The sequence below is a fragment of the Gymnoscopelus microlampas genome (assembly GCF_963454915.1).
Source record: "Gymnoscopelus microlampas genome assembly, chromosome: 10".
In the NCBI taxonomy this organism is placed as follows: Eukaryota; Metazoa; Chordata; class Actinopteri; order Myctophiformes; family Myctophidae; genus Gymnoscopelus; species Gymnoscopelus microlampas.
The window spans coordinates 26,914,494-26,931,859 of NC_139947.1; the positions used below are offsets into that span (position 1 = coordinate 26,914,494).

General features: G+C 41.2%; 1 protein-coding gene across 1 annotated transcript in view; it reads left to right on the top strand.

Annotated features, from left to right (window-relative positions):
• Positions 1–17,366, top strand: part of LOC311054166 (voltage-dependent calcium channel subunit alpha-2/delta-3-like) — a gene marked incomplete at both ends in the record, with an annotated part of 378,193 nt that overhangs the window by 319,682 nt on the left and 41,145 nt on the right. Inside the window, 3 exon segments of the mRNA XM_084070045.1 lie at positions 12,976–13,037; positions 15,964–16,008; positions 16,581–16,643. Coding sequence (XP_083926171.1) covers positions 12,976–13,037; positions 15,964–16,008; positions 16,581–16,643 — 170 coding nt within the window.

Here is a 17,366-nt window from a genome sequence, read left to right on the forward strand (position 1 = left end):
AGGCCTTTTACATGTAACAGAGTATGTTTTTATAGTGTGGTATTGCTACTTTTGCTTAAGTAAAATATCTGAGTACTTCTTCCTGTGTGTGTGTGTGTGTGTGTGTGTGTGTGTGTGTGTGTGTGTGTGTGTGTGTGTGTGTGTGTGTGTGTGTGTGTGTGTGTGTGTGTGTGTGTGTGTGTGTGTGTGTGTGTGTGTGTGTGTGTGTGTGTGTGTGTGTGTGCTGTTGTGTTCATCATCCCCTGACTGTCAGTTAGAATGTCCCGTGCGTCCCCTGACATGCTGCGCTGCTGTGGAGCTAAACCGGCGGGCAAACGCACCACCGCACATGCAAATCACCCCATCTCTCTCTCTTAACAGCTGTGTGAGTGTGAGAGAGAGAACGTACGTGTGTGTGTGTGTGTGTGTGTGTGTGTTTGTCCTAAAGCACATTTCACTGGACTGTGGACGCACACACGCAATCCTCTCTCAACACGCATGTGCTATTTATCTTAGTGTTCGTGTGTGTCGATGTCACTCACCCGAAAATAGCCGATTTACAAGCTCACACAACGCGTCGCAATGCGACTCGTCGTGATGTTTGTAAATCAGCTATACTTCCGGTCGATCGAGCCAAACGAGCAACTATAGCGTACACTAAATCAGGCTATACACTCATGTTCGCTAATAGACGCGCATGCTAGCTAATACGCATGCTTGTGCACACCACAAACGCACTTGCATACATATATCGTCTCTGTGGAAAACTCAATGTATGTCCAAAACTGTTACTTTTCAGGATTCAAATTAAAACATGGCGAAAGTAGCAGAACGACAAGCTCAAAACGCGTCGCTTGGCGTCGCGTTTTGAGCTTGTAGATCTGCGACTTTTGATGCTTTTGTGTGACGCTGTAGTATGATCAAGTAGGGCATTAATTTACGAAAAAACACAAAAAGTTAGAATATGGAGATAATCCTGGTCTCTGTACTGCCTCTCCCTGGTCAGCCGGGGCGCCTGATGGAGGGGAAAGGAACTGGTTGGAATAATGTGTTCCTTCCACACGCTACGTCCTACCGGGGAAACTCCCCCCTGTCAGGTGATAAGAAGCGGCTTGCTAGCTCTCATGCATTGAAGGAGGCATGAGCACGGCTCTAGGCTCTCCCTAGGCTGCCAGATGGAGTGTAGCGCCCAGGATTACTTAGACAATTGGCACTGGGTGAAAAAATGGGTTACAAAATCCCGACAGCAACTATATGCACGTTGATAGACATCCACCTTTGTGAATCTGAATATCGGAGCCCCAGAGAAGTGAAGGCTTTAGACCAGGTTGTCATCATCTTCCCCCGTGCGCTCGCTCACTCGCCCGCTCGCCTGCCTGCCTGCCACCGCTCTGATAGGGGATTGGTGACGTGGTTGGATTTATACTCAGTCCTCGCCTTTTGGATTCGTAAAGCTCAGCTCACGGCATTATAAATACGTCCTCCAAGTTCTTAAACGTAACCCGGAGAAATTAAATGTTGGCTGAAGAATTCAGAGCATTAGAGAGATGATGATGATGACGATGGTGATGAAGTGAGAGAGCGGGACAGAGAGAAGAGGAAGGGAGGATCAGCAGCAGCCAGCTCATTTCTTGCCCTGCTCAGCCTGTTAACTATACAAAATGTGTCCCCTTCTGCAATCTAATACAGACAGGAGACCTGCCAACGTGCATGTACAGTACACTGTAATTATCCTCGCTCTCGGATGGAAACGGTTTAAAACCGTTCCTTTTTTATAAAAAAAAAAAAAAAAGATTTAAGGCCTGGTCTGCTGTTGTGGCGCGGCGCGGGTTCGAGTCCCGATCCCGACGACCTTTGCTGCATACGTGTCACTCCCCATCTCTCTCCCCATTTCCTGTCAGCCTACTTTCCTATCTATAATAAAGGCATAAAAATAAAATAAATTAATTAATAAAATAAAATAAAATTTAAAAAAAAGATTTAAAATTGTGAAAATAGCTGATCTACAAGCTAACAAGGCGTTATGAGCTTGTAGATCTGCCATGGGACCCCCATTTGATTCCATGTTTATCTCTGGGACCCTGTAAAATTCTCTGCTATATTTAACTCTGAGAGTATACAAAACATCATGGATCCATTTGTACACTCTGGATTACAGACCTGTAAAGGTCTCATTTGGTTCCAACTATTAATCATCCAGCTGGGGACCCCATGGAACCCCTTCAAGGACCCCTGGGGGGGGACCCTAACCCTAATCCTGTTGTACAGTGTATACTGGCCTTAATTCCCCCCCATCACTCTCATCAGCTGAACGTGAGTTGACCGATGGTGTCTGAAACCATATTTTTTGTCGACCGCTTAAGATCTTAAAAAACAAAACAAAAACAAAAGAAAACAATGATCCATCTTAGTTTGCATAAAGTGACAAGGTATGTTTTGACATCGTTGTGAGACTGAAGACGTTAAAGCTAAGCTCCAGGCTTTTATTGTCACAAACGTTCAGAGTTGAAGACAATTGCGGGCGTCTTTTTATTGTGGAATTATTATTTGAACTGACAAGTTGAATTTGTGCCCCCATACTATATGTCCCCCTACTCTGATGTTCTTCTCTGCCCACTGCCTTTTGTTTATACGTCGTTAGATACCATATTGTCACTGTCTGGTGTAGACCTTGTATGTCCAGAACTGTTACTTTTCAGGAAAAAACAACAACAACCTCTGTTGCAATGGATCCTCGCTTTAAATCGCGTACAAAGATAAATTTCCCTCTGTGTATAAATCCATGCCGTAGCCTACGCTGCATCTCCAGTAGGCCTAAACCTTGATTATACTAAATTGAGTGCAAGCTTGCAGATTGGCTTTTTTCGGTGCGTGACACCTCGTGCAACGCAGTATATCAAGGCAAGCCGATTCCAAACCCGGCCATGTCCATTCACCGAGCCCAATCGCACAGACACAACGAGTGGTCCGTCTTAATGTGAGACTGATAGGTCAGTGGTGTGTTCTACCGTGTTAAGCTACAGTATATACGTAGCATGACGTGCAGATTTTGGGGAAAAAAAGTGTAGCCCTCTACTAACCATTTCATCCATTGACCACGCGCGAGCGTAACCACGACCACGCGCATGTCGAGCATATCGTATGCCCCCACGAAAAGACCTAGAACACACGTGATAGGTGTGTGCCTATAGCTGTACACTTGTATTATGGGCTGTCATCTCCGTGACAACAGCTTGTTGAGGAGCCGAGAAGTTGTTGATTGGGGTCATTGAGAGTTCAGAGTGCCGACGTTACTTTCGCTTTTGACCAGTGTGCTTTTACCAGTTTACTTGTTGTTTTTTTGCAGTCGTTTTAGCCACAGTAGAAGCCTAGATTTCCGATGTGAATGAAAATGGCACGTTCAATACTAAATACATTTACTACAGTATGGCTGCTTTGAAGTATGGACTGGCACACACATTCACAATGAAGACAAGTATTCATCTGCAGAGTGTATTGAGCATTTCTACTCAATAGGCTCTATGCACAGCAGCCATATTGGAAAGAAATTGGGCCTCTTCTTACTTCCTTCACAGATGTTACCAATGATACTAATGAAGGCTCTGTTCCATTCTGGTCATGGTGCTGATATCGTGCATGTTGGCTCACTAGAAACACTCCATTTTGGTTCCCAAATGGCCCCTTATGGTGGGTGTGTAACTCTGAGAGTGTACAAATGGAACCAAATGGACCCGTAAGGGTCCATTTGGTTCCATTTGTACACTCTCAGAGTTATGGGGTCCTTGAAAATAAGACAACTACTGTGCTACACTAAATGGAACGGAGCCTTAATTAGTATTATTGGTAACACCTGTGAAGGAAGTAAGGAAGGGGCCCAATGCATTCCCACTATGGCTGCTGTGCAAAGAGCCTATTACTTCAGTAATGATAATGGGTTATTGTGGAATATCTTCCCTCCATTTAACATAAGACATGCAATGTACAGTACTACATTTCTGGTGTGAACTTGCTATAACTGTAAAGGCCCCACAAACTCAGAAAAAAAAATGTCGGCCTGATGCCTCGTTCACACCAAAAAAAGCTGAACATAAAAAAAGCAGAAGTATAGGATTAGCTTTTTTTATCAATAATTGAGCGTGTCCAAAGGTACCTGTCACTAGTGTGCCTGTTTGGGCCGAGACAAAACAGGCTGTTTGAACAGGAGCGCATTTTTTAAATCAAAAATATAAAACAGCAGCTGTAGATGAGAAAATGTATAGTTACGATAAAAAATGTATAGAACGTTTTATAAACAAGCTGCTAAATAAGTGAACGAGCCGTCTGCTCTGTACCCCTGCCTGTTGTCCAGGGAGTCTGTCTGAGGAGACGCTCTCACCGCCAAGCACCTACTGTCCTTCTCTCTGTCAGAACCACCGTCCCTCCCCTCCGCCCTCTCCGCCCTCTCCCCCCACTGCCAACTGTTCTTAAGCGAGACGAAACAGGCCGTTTGAACAGGAGAGCACTTTTAAATCTAAAATGTCAAATAGCAGCTGTAGATGAGAAATAAGTCTATATTTAGTTACTACATAACATATTTATGGATACAAAATGTATAGAATGTTTATGAAAAAAGCTGCTAAATAACTGAACGAGCCGTCTGGTAAGCTACCACTGTCTGCACTCCAGGGAGTCCTCCCTGCCAGTGGCGCCGGCGCCTGTTTAATTAAAGGACACTGTGTCCCCCCACTATTCAGTCCAGCCAAAAAAAAAACAATAAAATCAGTCCAGTCCCCCGCACCTCGCGACCACCGCGAGCGCGAGGCGAACCGAATTAACCGCATTATTCCCCCCAAAAATCAACAAACCCACTCACAAAATTTTGTTGCAAAAACGGTCCACATGCACACGTGCGATGTGTCCCCCCACGTCATATTCCATTCCGGCGCCTCTGCAGTCCCTGCTCATCTGTTGCCATCTCGGGGCAGAGGAGTGGTGTGTGTCTCGTTCCCTCCACGCAGTGGTGTAAAGTAACTAAGCACATTTACTCAAGTACTGTACTTAAGTACAATTTTGAGATATTTTACTTTAGTGGAGTATTTCCAATTTTCAATACTTCTACTTCTACTCCACTACATCTCAGAGGCAAATATTGTACTTTTACTCCACTACAATTATTTGAAAACTTTGGTTACTAGTTACTTTGCAGATATAAATGTATTACATTATAAAACACACACACAGAGATTCCAGACTAATATCTACGCAGTGATATGCATGTTTGCAGGCATGTTCTTGTCTGCAAACATACATGTATTAACCACTATCAACCTGGCATTCCTATTATTGTGGACATGTCATCATAGCCAAACGTTTGTTTGTTTGCGACGCATTGTGAGCTTTTGGAAATGGCTTAAAGTGATTCTTTTTTTAAAAATAAGATAAGTGTTAAATAGCTCTATATTCTGATAGTACTAATTGCTATAGTGTTTGTCCAGTAACAGGGGTGTCCTTTCTCCAGCTCTTTGGTAAACAGAAAACACATTGTCAGGTTTGGATACCGATTTTATCCAATCAGGAGAGAGAACTCACACAGGATACAGGATAAACAAGTGAAATTGGAAGTGATGACACAAAGAAATGCAGACAAAATTGGAACTGTAGCACTAATTGATAAATGGGTACTCTCTGCTGATTGGCTGAAAATGTGCAACCCACCTGAATCTTTTTTTTCTTCTGTTTATTAAAGAGCTGGAGAGACGGAGAGACCCCTGTTACTAAACAAACACTCTATAGCAGTTACTATAGCTATAGTTACTATAGCAGTTAACACTACAGCACTATAGCAGTTAACACAACGCGTCGTGCTTCGACACGTTGTGAGCTTGTAGATCTTCTATTTTCAGAGCGCAACACGCGAGCGCCAAACATAGAACGACTTAGTCTTAGTTCTTCTACTGGATCTCTTCTCCACTAGTCCCTCACTAACATTTTAGTCTCGTTTTTATTTGTTGACGAAATTGTCAGTATATTTAGTCTCAGTTTTAGTCATCATAGCTCAGTTTTTATTTTGTTTTTATTTAGTTTTTGTCAGTGAAAAAAGGTAGTCGACCAACATTTTTTGTCATAGTTTTAGTCGACGAAATCAACACCGTTTTTGCGCCCCCTGTTTTTTTCCTGATACGACCCCTCTGTCTGCGGTGTGTATTTGGGTTGTTGTCGTTCACCCTGCAGCGTCTTAAATTAGCCTGTGTGCTCCTGGGGTTCCCCTGTGGGTGCAGACGTGTTGGCTTGTTGAAAGGACCTGGCAACCCCACATGACAGGATAATCTGCAGCTGTTCCCCTGGGCTCTGGCTAAAACCAGTGACGGAGGAAGTACTCAGACTTTTTTTACTCAAGTAAAAGCATAGCGATACCACAATGTCGAAATAAGTCTGCCGGTTCAGGATTTACTTGAGTAAAAGTGCAAAACTTTTGGCATAAAAATATGCTTAAAGTTTCCAAAAGTAAAAGTAGTCATTATGCATTATGTCCCATTTTTCAAGTTTTCAAAATGTGTGAAGTTCTTTTGAAAATGTCAGATCTACTAATTTCAAATATCCGATGTACAAAACAGGTCTTAATGTGTTAATGTATGTTTTGTAATAATAATCTAAGTCTACTAAAGTAACTAGTAACTAAAGTAGTGGAGTAAAAAGTACAATATTTGCCTCTGAGATGTAGTGGAGTAGAAGTATAGAAAATTGGAAATACTCAAATAAAGTTATAAAAATAAAATTTCTAAATTGTACTTAATTACAGTACTTGAGTACATAAGTACGTATTACTATAACAGGCCACAGCCGTGCTCCCTGTCACTACACCACAACCACACTGCTTGTAGATTAGTTCTTTTTGGCACCGCCGTGCTGAGGAGTATAAATTAGGCTCAAGCTCCACATACCGGCCTACAATAACAAAATAGATGAGCCAGAAGCGGTGTGATATTTCTGGTAGTATTCTATGAACGGGCTGATATCTTCAGTGAAGTTGTTTACGTTGGTCCTCCTCCCTGTGTACACACACACACACACACACACACACACATACATCACTGTAGCTCTCACAGCAACACACTTGCTTCTCACCAGGTACATAACCAACGTAAAATGTCTAATTAAAAGTTTATGCGATCTAGTGTTGATTTTGACAGCAAATTTGGATTCAGTTTTAGTCATAGTCTTTTGAATTAAATTCCATTTAGCTTTAGTCATATTTTAGTCATCTGAAATGTTTTACTGTTAGTCTAGTTTTAGTCGACTAAATATCATAAGATTTTAGTCGACTAAATCTACAATTGATTTAGTCGACTAAAATGTGTTTTGGCGGACCTTGATGGCGTCGTAATGGCTGATTTTACACTTGGTTGCATGATGAAAATAGCAGATCTACAAGCTCACAACGCGTCGCAGCGCTACACGTTGTGAGCTTGTAGATCTGCTATTTTCAGAGCGCAGCACCTGAGCGCAACCAAACATACAATTACTTGTCTTTTAGTTCTACCGGATTTTTTAGTCTAGTTTTAGTCATCGTAGCATAGTTTTTATTTCGTTTTTATTTTGTTTTCGTCAGTGAAAAAAGATAGTCGGCAAACATTTTTCGTCAAGTTTTAGTCGACGAAATCAACACTGGTGAGGTCTAGCCAGTTGTCTGCCGCTAGACCTCCCAGCCCCTGTCGAAGTGTCGAACCTTGAGCTAGAGACTTAACCCCTGACAGCTCCTCTACGAGCTGGAGAAGCTGAAACAGAAAATGTCCCCCTGTCAGACTTAACAAAGGTCTCCCTCCCATAATAAACTTCCAAATCAGAAGGACTCACACAGGGAAGGCACGGTTACAAACAGAGCCCACACACACACACACAGCACATGACCTCGACACATAGCCAGCCAAACAATGCTGCCAACAACCACATAAGAACAGGTGCTGACAGCTCTTAAAGCCCTATAAAAAACAACACTGCAGGTTCTGCTGATAGACAAGCCTGCCAATCACATGACAGGCAGCGCCTGGAGTGCGTGCGCTCACGCACGCACACACACACACACACACACACACACACACACACACACACACACACACACACACACACACACACACACACACACACACACACACACACACCCACCCACCCTTTAACTAAGGAATCGTTTCCTTATTTGGAAACTAAAAAGTCGTGTCCCTTATTGATCTGATAAGGGACACGACTTTGTTCCTTATTTTTGGGGTGGAATCAGTCAATGACACACATCTTTACAAGTTCAAACAGCTCATATTATACTATAATACAGGTTATTAACCATGTATATACCCTATAGACTATAGTGTTTCTAAAGAGGGGCGGTACAAAAAGAGAACATTGGAAGGCGCTGGAATCAATATTGGGGGTGCTGACACTAATAGTTATGAGAACTGCTCCACTAAACTAATATTTAGTATGTCTCCTATATGTAAGTGTGAGCTGTACACATGATTACACCATTAACCACTTGACCACTATTTTATGCTTTCAACATTTTCCAAAAATAGCTGAACTATAGTGTGCGTGCGTGCGGACGTGTGCGTGGTGACAGAATGTCGATGTATATATTGCGTTTCAGTGTTTCCCCTAGTAGCCAGAAGCTTCGCGCACACGCACATTTTTTTGGGGGGGTTCTCAGAATGCATATTTATGCTCAAACACAAAGTCTTATATCTTAGTACATGTGCACAGTAATAATCTGTATAGTTTACATATGAATTGTCTCCAGATTTAGTAAAATATACTTTTATTAGACAAAAGTATAGACAAAAGTATGTTTTTTTCTGTAAAAAAAGAAAAAAAAAACATTTATTTTTTACAGAACAAATCATACTGTGGCGGTCAGATTTAAGGGGTGGCGGCCCGCCACAGCTTAATGCATATAGGGGAAGCACTGCGTTTGTTTGTTTTTCTCACTCTGTGCAAAGACTCTTCATTTGTTGATTCACTGATAATGAATCACCCCACGTTATATAATGTTGTTTTAAAAATGGCGTGCGATAGGATAATGTATTCAGTCTTAAAGGGTAGAACACTGGCTCTCCACTGCTCAGGCCTGGCTTCCATTGTGGGCAGCAGGGCCTCCGGCAGGGTCAGGCGCTCCACTGAACAATTGACAGTGTTCACGGGTGGGAAGCTGGCAGTCCTATTTTACTATTTACTTGAGTAAAAGTAATAATATCACAATGCAGTGTTGATTTTTACAGCAAATTTTGATTTAGTTTTAGTCATAGTCTTTTCTATAAAATTCCATTTAGTTTTAGTCATATTTTAGTCATCTGAAATGTTTTACTGTTAGTCTAGTTTTAGTTAACTAAACATAATTTTAGATTTTAGTTGACTAAATCTACAGTTTATTTAGTCGACTAAAATGTATTCTGGTGGGGCCTTGATGGCGTCGTAATGGCTGATTTTACACTTGGTTGCATGTTGAAATCGTAAATCTGCTATTTTCAGAGCGCAACACCGGAGCGCAACCAAACATAAAATGTCTTGTCTTTTAGTTCTACTGGATCTCTTCTCCACTAGTACCTCTCTAACATTTTAGTGTAGTTTTAATTTTTTGAAGAAATTGTCACTACATTTAGTCTTAGTTTTAGTCATCATAGAATAGTTATTTAGTTTTCGTCAGTGAAAAAAAGGTAGTCGACGAACATTTTTCGTCATAGTTTTAGTCGAGGAAATCAACACTGCCACAATGTAGAAATATGTAGTATTTCTTTAAAAAACAAATGTAATATTCCAATCATTATAAACACTGAACACTATACATTGCCAAATGTAATGTTTGATACATTTTACATTTTGCCTTTCCATAATGTGCAATATACAATGTAGGCAAAAGTGGCAGCAAGTGGTACTTGAATTTTGGATATTTATTGTACAATTATTGAGCCCTTTATTTTCAGTATGGAATCTAATGATTTTTTTTTTTACCTATTTAGACCTGAGGCCGATTTTAAAAACGTTTTCAGAAAATTACCAAAAATAATCCTGTTGCTGTATACATAACAACATCTAAAATGACACAGATGCTTTCGCGGTTTTAAAGGTATAACAACGTATAGTACTCTATTGTCTTGAAATGTTTTTAGCAAGACTGTGCATGTTTTTATTGTGTTGTGTTGTGTTATTCGTGATATGTATTGGTATGTTTGTTGTGGACCCCAGGAAGAGTATAGCTGCTATTTTGGTGGCAGCTAATGGGGATACGAACGAATAAAGAATGATTGTGTTTGACAGTGTGGTTGTGCTTGTATAATAATGCAAAGTAATGGCATTCTTATACCCACATACTACTCTCTGAACGTAATTATATGATTATGTAGACTATAGCCCTACCTGATGCCCAGAAGCCTAATACATCCCTTGGCCAGGGCGCCATTACTCTTTTGGCTGAGCGGTTTGTTCTCCCATGCATGCGGGTGAAAAACCCAGACATCCAGGTGGTTCCATTATAGAGGTGGTCTGGCATGGGGTTTCCCTTAGCTATTACGAGACTGATCATTTGGGGTTGAAGCGTGCTGAAATAGTGCCACAGCAGCCACACCACTAGCTTGTTTTAATTTGAACAAGTATGGTGGCTGTTGTAATATTATAAAATTGCCTGACTGTACATCTGTATCTTCTCCTAGCCTGGCATTGCCAGACTGATCACGTGGGATTCACTCGCAATCTTTGAATATATATATTTTAAAGGGGGTGGACAATCATTTTAACCACTTGAACTATTATGTTGTACTTTAGCTATAAAGAAATAACAGATATACAAGCTCATAGTGTGGCACTGAGTGAAAACTCATGAAAATGTGTGCAAATCTTTGAATATATATATATACAGTATATATATATATTTTAAAGCAAAATCAAATCTTTGCTTCTGGGGGTCTCTGGAACAATTAAAAAGTCATTAAAAGGTTTGATAACGACGGTGCTAGGGTGTTCGGAGGAGAAGCATGGGGTAATGGGTGAGGAGGGGTACTGAAAGATGTGAAGAGGGCAGCGAGGGCACCGTGTCGATTTGTCGATTGCCAATCCCTCAGTCAGCACCTGAAAAAGAGTCTCTCACATTCCATGCCAGGTTATTTTTTCCCCCTCTACTCAGGCATGGATGAAATTGTGTCCAGGTCAGTGTCTGAGTACCTGCTGTGCTGAGGGTGATTGAAGTGAGAACAGCTCTGTAGAAGAACAAAGAAAAGAGAGAGAGAGAGAGAGAGAGAGAGAGAGAGAGAGGGGGAGAGGGAGAGGGAGGGAGAGAGAATATCAGATCTACACTACAAGCTCACAAAGTGTCGCATCGCGACGCGTTGTGAGCTTGTAGATCTGCTATGAGAGAGAGCTATACCAATTCCATTAATCTGTAAATAATCAAGCTTGTTTGCTCAATGGCCCTTTTACAGAAATACGTGTAATTGATGTGCAGACATAAACAGTAATCCCCCCTCACATTTTTGGCACAGTACGTATATCCCCATTGTTGTTAAGGCTCGGTACAGAAGTGTGTTCAGTGTGTTTGATACAGTATGCATTAAACCATGAGCGCCCCTTTTTGATACACGTTTTTTATGTGACCCCAATCTACCTCAGGGTTTATTTAACTCTCAGAGTCACCGACCCCGTAAAGAGTCAATTTGGACCGCTGTTGAGAAACATCGGTATAGAGACAGGCACGCAAGGACAACGTTAAATGCAAACACACACATCTCTGTTTCCCCCCAAAAAAGCTGACAAAACTTCACACAGACATACAGTACACTTAACCCATTAAGACCTGGGACGCATCTGTGTCACTTTTTGATTTGAGCAAATTTTAAACTTTGGCTATTCAAAAATCGCAGATATACAAGCTCATAGCGCGGCACCGAGTGCCGCGCTATGAGCTTGTATATCTGCTATTTTTGAAAAATCGTGAAAATGTTTGCAAATCTTTGAATATATATCGTTTTAAAGCGAACATTTTTAACTCAAATCTTTGCTTCTGGGGGTCCCTGGAACAAGATGGGGGTCCATGACCAAGACATTTGTAGAATCGGCTTCAGGTCTTAATGGGTTAAAGCCTGTAGTTATCTGCCCAATGCTGCTTGCAATTCAGGCATGGCACACAACACACAACAATTCTCCATGTGTTCCAGAGGGGAGCGAGTTCAACATGCTATAGTCGGGACGTTGTTTTGGAGATGCATGGGACATGTTTGTTTGAGCGCTGCCCCGGTCTCTGTTGTGGCCGCTCAGAGATGCCCCTCCGTGCGGTTTGTCATCTCTGTCTTGCCCTCGAGGGTGACACCGCTGCCATGTGTGATCACAGCCAGATCAACACCCACACGCTTTCACAGCAAAGAACACACGCACACACACACACACACACACACACACACACACACACATACACACACACACACACACACACACACACACACACACACACACACACACACACACACATGGGGACATATGCTGTACCATGGCCTACTTGTGAGGACATCAGCATTTTAGGGTGTTTTATTTTTTGTTGTTTGCCATTTTTTAACCATAAACTTAAGCTGGAAATAGCCGATCAATGCGTTGTGAGCTTGTAGATCTGCTGTATTTGGTTTGCAACACCGACACGTAACTACCAGTATAATCTCTACTCCGTAAACTGAATCTTTTCCTAATTGTATAGCCCAACTCCCCAGTCCCCATATCCGTTTTAACCAAAACAAGCATTTCCTCTTGAAAGAACCAGCAAAATGGTCATCACAATGTCCGTTTCTAAAATTCTACTATACTTATATTTGTCCCTCACAAGCATAGTAATACAAGCGCACGCACACACACACACACACACACACACACACACACACACACACACACACACACACACACACACACACACACACACACACACACACACACACACACACACACACACACACACGCCACAGTTGTTTGGTTTCAGCGGTTGTGCTGTCTCTCTTCCAGCTGTGGGGATCCAGATGAAACTGGAGTTCTTTCAGAAGAAATTCTGGACGGCCAGCCGACAGGTATGTGCACTCAGACGCCCGCATAATGCATACACATGTCTGCAACAAAAACAATGCATGCCAGCACATACAGACAACACACAATTTCTATCCAGTTCTGAGCGGTAGTTTACGCAGTGGTGGACAATGTTAAAGTATCAATACCACAATGTAGAAATACTCTGTTACAAGTAAAAGTCAAGAATTAAAAATGTAAATGTACGTACTTGAATAAAAGTAGTGGTGGACAATGTTAAAGTATCAATACCACAATGTAGAAATACTCTGTTACAAGTAAAAGTCAAGAATTAAAAATGTAAATGTACGTACTTGAATAAAAGTACAAAAGTATTGGTTTAAACATTTTCTTAAGGTATACCAAAAGTAGAAAGTACTCATTATGCAGAATATCCCACTTCACAAGTTTTCACATACAAATCTTTTGTAAATAGCAGATCTACAAGCTCACAATGCGTCGCATCCCGACGCATTGTGAGCTTGTAGATCTGCTATTTATTATTGCCGAAGTATATATAGGGTTGAAGTGGTTAATGTATGTTTTCTAATAATCCTATTAAGTACATTTTATAATAATTATAGTGGAGTAAAAGTGCAATATTTGCCTCTGAGATGTAGTGGAGTAGAAGAAAAAGTACTGGAAATTGGAAATACTCCAGTAAAGTCAAAATACCTCAACATTTTACTTAAGTTGAGTAAATGTACTTAGTTACTTTCCACCACTGAGCCCCCCCCCCCCTACTAAGTGATTCGAATATAGGCTATAATGTTACACACATTGTTCAACAGTGTTGTGAAACATGCCCTGTGAGTTTTGTAATGACTGGACGAAAATATTTTAATTTATAGTCTGATGTGTGTTTATGCCAAGCATGTGTTTTGAATTTGTAGTACCCCCTAGTGGTTGATTTGAACCAAACCCTTCAGGGAGCAGTATATGTTTCAGGTACTTAAGCCGCTTAAACTCTATACCGGAGTTGACTGGAGTACCCCAGGGCTCTATACTAAAGCCCCCTCCTGCTTTCGCTCTACACCAGAGGGTTTTTCAACCTTTTTGACATCAAGGACCATTATTTATTCGGCATTTGGGCCACAGACCACCGTTTGATTCGATTTAGACTCTCAGACCCAAAACTTTGAATATTTTGTCATAGTTGGATAAGATTTTGTCCACAATTCCATCCATGCCGTACTGATGTTGGTTCCATAAGAGAGATAACAGGCAAACGTTGATCAAATTGACAATTCCTTCTACAGTCTCTACTGTAATTGTGTAGACTTCTTGTAAATTAAGATGTTTGACAATAATTTAACTCTTGAGAGCGTAAAATGAAACCAAATGGACCCTTCCGGGTTAAAGATCTATAAGGGTCCATTTGGTTACCAACTCTTCATCATTTAGCATGGGGACCACCTGGAACCCCCTCAAGGACCACTGGTGGTCCCCGGACCACTGGTTGAAAACCACTGCTCTACACTAAATATATAATTTATTTTCCTCAAATGTTTGCCTCAAATTGTGACGCTATAGGATTAATATGGTTATGTACACAAATCATGAGTTTTGATGATTGGCCCAACCGTTGACTTTGGTCTGTTTACGTGTACTATATGTGCCGAACCTTGTCCTTTTGAACGTCATTGGTCAAAGCTGAATAAGTATGCATAACTAATTTGTAGCATTAGGATAGATCAGTGGTGCTCAAACCTTTTAATTTTAAGGACCCCCCCCCCCCATAACTCTGAGAGTATACAAAATGGAATACTCTCAGAGTTACAGACCTTTAATGGTCCATTTAAGAACCCCCTCAAGGAACCCTGAGGGTCCCTGCACCACCCTTTGAAAACCACTGGGATAGATAAAATGTCTGTAGTGCAAGCTTTGTGTAAATCAGCCTAAGTTTAATTATAGCACCCCCATCAGGCCAATTGTGGTCATAGTTATTGTAACATAATGCAAACAACTTACTACTGTAATTGGTGAAAATGACGAGTCTACCATTAACCATCTCGCGGGAATTTGCAACACCGTGGCAGGAGAAGGACAAAAGTAACTACTCCCTAAAAACTGTAAAGGTGGACCTGCTGCTTACCTACATGTCCTTGCTGTCGGGCAGAAACCTCTTATCTCCACATTTTAACTTTTTCCATGAATTAATGGCCTGCTTGATCATACTACAGCGTCACACTAAAGCATCGAAAGTAGCAGATCTGCAAGCTCGAAACGCGGCTCGAAACGTGACGCAGAGTGACGCGTTTTGAGCTTGTAGATCTGTTTCTTTTGATAAAAAAAAATGTATCTGAATCCTGAAAAGTAACTGTTTTGGACAGTTATGAAATATCAACATTTGGGATGTATTCAGGTTTTTAGATTTTCTCATTTCTGACAGTTGTGATCAATGCATTCCAGACCAGACACAGTGCTGTGTATATGCTTATGCGTATTTTATACTCCGAAAATAGCCAATCTGCAAGCAATGGTGGAAAGTGCACTTTTTGCACATGTACTTAATTACTGTCATTTTGAGGTACTTTCTTTGAGTATTTATATTTTTCGATATTCTATCGATACTACTCCACGACATGGAGTAGTATCCACTACATCTCAGAGGCAAATACTATACTTTTTACTCCACTTTTACTCCTAATTATTTGGCAGCTTTAGTTTCTAGTTACTTTGTAGATTTAGATTTTTATGACAAAACATAATACATTCATCAATTAAGCAGAGTATTTCTACATTGTGGTATTGCTAGCTTTACTTAATAAGTAAACAATCAGAGTACTCCTTCCACCACTGCCTAGAAGCTCACAACACGTCCCAATGCATCTGCGCTGTGAGCTTGCCAGTCGGCCCTGTTCTTTGACACGGGACACAGTCGTCATACGTACGACTAAGTCTAAATCCGGCTTTGCTTTTGTCTTGCAGTGTGCAGCTCTGGATGGGAAGTGTTCTATAAGCTGTGATGATAAGGTCAGTTTGTCTTTCTTCCTCCACCAACTCTTTTTCACTTTTACTTCTGACTTAATGCTTTTTCCACTTCTACTCCTTCTCTTCTGACTTAGCTCTTTTACAACCAAGGTTTATGTTTTAGCTTGTAATTAAAGTAAATCAAAGATGAGTGTTAAAATGTTTCACTTACTGCTTTCTATAGTTTTAGCATTTTTTTTTCCGCATTCGGGCAGGTGGCTAAATATGTCTTTTTTTTACACAATAAACCGGCGATTTCTTTATTATCATCTACAGTAGCTCTTCTAGCCCCCAACAACTCACATCTGGCCATCAAAGACCACGGGACCTTTTTTATTGTGGAAAAAATACATTTTTAGCCACCTGCCCAAATGCCCCCGCCCACTGTAAAAAAAAGATTGCTAAATTGCTAAAACTATAGAAAGTAGTAAATGAAAAAAAATATGTACACTCATCTTTTATTTACTTTAATTACAAGCTAAGCACATAAACATTGGTAGTAAAAAAACTTGTTTGTACTTCTACTCCATCTCTTCTGACTTAACTCTTCTTTTTCCCTCCTCCCTGCTCAACAGCACATCGACTGCTACCTCATTGACAATAACGGCTTCGTTCTGGTGGCAGAGGATGACACTCTGGTGAGACACACACGTTCAATTCACTTTTTTATTATTAATGCCGAATCACATTGTCTCAAGACACGTATTTACATAATCAGATCCCTGACACACAAAAGCATCCAAGGTAGCAGATCTACAAGCTCGAAACGCGGCGCGAAACGCGGCGCGAAGCAGCGCGTTTTGAGCTTGTAGATTTGCTACTTTTGCTATTTTTGAATTTAAATCCTGAAAAGTAACATTTTTGGACGTATAGAGCGTGCCAAAAATCCCGAAGGGGGCGTCAACAAGTGTCATTTGGTAGCGGCGGACATCTTTGAGGGGTATAAAACAGGTTGACTTAACATTGCCCCCCTCAAGTATGTCTGCAGCTACTATGCCACGCCCCCCCCGTGGTGACGAGTCGTCTATAAGGTAGGGGTCTTCAACAGGGGGCTCCGGGATCCCTAGGGGGTCCTCAGGGTCACTACAGGGGGTCCGCCAAATCTTTGTGTGATATTGTTTTTATCAACCACTAGCATCCCTTTTCTGAGGAGAACTTTATCCAAAAATAACCGATCTACAAGCTCACAACGCCTTGCCTGTGCTGCGAGGCGTTGTGAGCTTGTAGATCGGCTATTTTGTATAAGAGTACACTTAAGAGCTATAAGAGTTATAGGTGTGTAGAGGGAAAAAAGAGCAGCAAAAGTTTATCTGAAACACAATTTCATACAATATAGAGGGGGTCCCTGCTTCATCTTTCTC